Consider the following 2,467-nt stretch of genomic DNA (forward strand, 5'->3'; position numbering starts at 1 on the left):
TACAAATGCCGACAGGGCACGAATAAAAATCAGAACACAACTTTTCTTATAGTTGTCACGTGATGTTAATTTCATTGCAGTGTATACATCGCGACCTGGCGGCAAGGAACATTCTACTGTCACGAGATTGTGTGTGCAAACTTGCAGATTTCGGTTTGGCCCGTGACGTCATAAATGGAGGGGTATACCAAAGGAAATCACAAGTAGGCATTTTCGAAAAAAAATTAAGAAATAGTACATAGGCCTAGAAGTATTAAAATAATGATAATTAAGTAATATATATAAAATTATAAATAATGATAATTATAATATAAATAATGAATGTTTATGAGTAAAATGAGAAGAATATTTATATTGGACCTAAACGAAACATTCATTATTCGTTTTATTACACATATAAAATAGATCCTTGTCATTTGATTATGAAAGATACATTCAGGCCTACCTTTTGTTCCAATATAAGTACAAGTTTTAACACAACAACTTACAATTTGGGAACCAACTGCCTTTCTTCAGAATGGAACTGTCCATCTTTCACCCAATGACAACATTGTATTAGGTGGGAGCGTGCAATAGGACTAAACGAATGGAACATAAATGCACGGATGGAACTAAATTTTCATGAGTGACGAAATGGTGTATAAAACCAATGTCACGTGATACGAAATCCACCCGGTCAAATGACAAGGACCTATTTAGGCGTGTTATAAAATATAAATAATGCCTAATAATAAAACCCTAATACTAATGTCAGTAACAATAATGTAATAATAATAATAATAATAATAATAATAATAATAATAATAATAATCGTAATAATAATACTGTATAATCGTAATAAGTAATGGTAATAATTACAATAACAGCAATTATAACAAAAAGAGCAACCACACTACAAAGAATTATTTTTTTTTTATAAATGAATGCTTTTGAGAATTGTCCTATAATACAACGAATTTTACAATTGTTTTCGATATTACAGGTGTGGTGGTAATGGTGTATAAAACCAATGTCACGTGATACGAAATCCACCCGGTCAAATGACAAGGACCTATTTAGGCGTGTTATAAAATATAAATAATGCCTAATAATAAAACCCTAATACTAATGTCAGTAACAATAATGTAATAATAATAATAATAATAATAATAATAATAATAATAATAATAATAGTAATCGTAATAATAATATAATCGTAATAAGTAATGGTAATAATTACAATAACAGCAATTATAACAATAAGAGCAACCAACCACACTACAAAGAATTATTATTTTTTTTTATAAATGAATACTTTTGAGAATTGTCCTATAATACAACGAATTTTACAATTGTTTTCGATATTACAGGGTCGAGTGCCAATTCGCTGGATGGCGTTAGAATCCCTTATTGATAATGTTTACACAATCCAAAGTGACGTTTGGTCATTTGGGGTGTTGTTATGGGAAATTATAACTATAGGTAAGCGTAGGCCCAGGCCAACCATTTCCACCATGTATCATACATTACACGTTTATAATTCGTATTAACAAACCCTCTATGGATTTATTGTAGTGTCAAACGAATAAATATTACATATTATATTTATTTGTAAATATTCTACTGCAATATTTGTGGTATAGATAAAAGTTTTACTGTTCGATCTGTATAGCAACAAATTTACAACAAAGTTGTCTTTATCTTTGTATTTGTTTTACAGGCTCGTACCCATATCCAGGCATGTCGTCAAAACGTTTGATATCAGATCTTCAAAAAGGCTTTCGAATGCCAAAGCCAGACCACGCAAACGATGACGTGTAAGTCTAGTGGTTTTCTTGAATATCATGAATAAACCAATTGTCAGTTAATAATAATTAGAACCAGGGGTGGCGCCAGGATTTTACAGGCTGGGGTCTGATGTCCTTGACGAGAAAAAGTGGGTGTGGTCGGACGTCGCTCAAAATCTCGAAAGTCTTCCAGGGGGCGAAGCCCCCGAAAAATAAGATAATTTAAGGGTTTCAAAGACTGTTCGATTTTAGAGTCTACTAATAATTATGTAGAAAATACATATACAGTTCACCCTCCAATTCGAGACCACCTTTGGAACCTGAACATTTGGGGTGGTCTCGGGGTTGGTCTCCAATTAGAGGGCTAGCTTTGTGTTAAAAGATTAATTAAGATTGTTATTTGGGTCTTTGGAAAAGTGGTCTCGGAATTAGAGGGGTCTCAAATTAAAGGGTGCACTGTACTTTTTTTCTCCCTTACGAATTGTGGTTTTTCTCCCCGACGGCAGGGGGGGGGGCAGCACTCCACGACTCCCCCCACCCCTCACCCCACTGACGCCACCCCTGTAGATCTACTTGCACAAAAGGTACGTTATTTATCGATTGTGAAAGCAGTGTGGCGTAGTGTGTGTGTGTGGTGGGGAGGGGTTTCAACTCCACAAACCCTTTGTAATTCGTTGGTGTCGTCTCCTTGGGCATACGTT

The 2,467-nt window shown here is 34.4% G+C and overlaps 1 protein-coding gene across 1 annotated transcript; it reads left to right on the forward strand.

The window, feature by feature from the left end:
• Window positions 1-62: 62 nt before the first annotated feature.
• On the forward strand, window positions 63-1,796 carry LOC117104539 (tyrosine kinase receptor Cad96Ca-like; the record flags this gene model as incomplete). The annotated part of the gene is made up of 3 exons (XM_033245395.1): window positions 63-203; window positions 1,350-1,461; window positions 1,700-1,796. Coding segments are annotated over exons 1-3 (350 nt in total), but the record flags the coding sequence as incomplete, so codon positions are not given.
• Window positions 1,797-2,467: the final 671 nt, after the last annotated feature.

This window comes from Anneissia japonica, unplaced genomic scaffold (genome assembly GCF_011630105.1).
Source record: "Anneissia japonica isolate Jap-2015-1 unplaced genomic scaffold, ASM1163010v1 scaffold618_len2467_cov191, whole genome shotgun sequence".
In the NCBI taxonomy this organism is placed as follows: Eukaryota; Metazoa; Echinodermata; class Crinoidea; order Comatulida; family Comatulidae; genus Anneissia; species Anneissia japonica.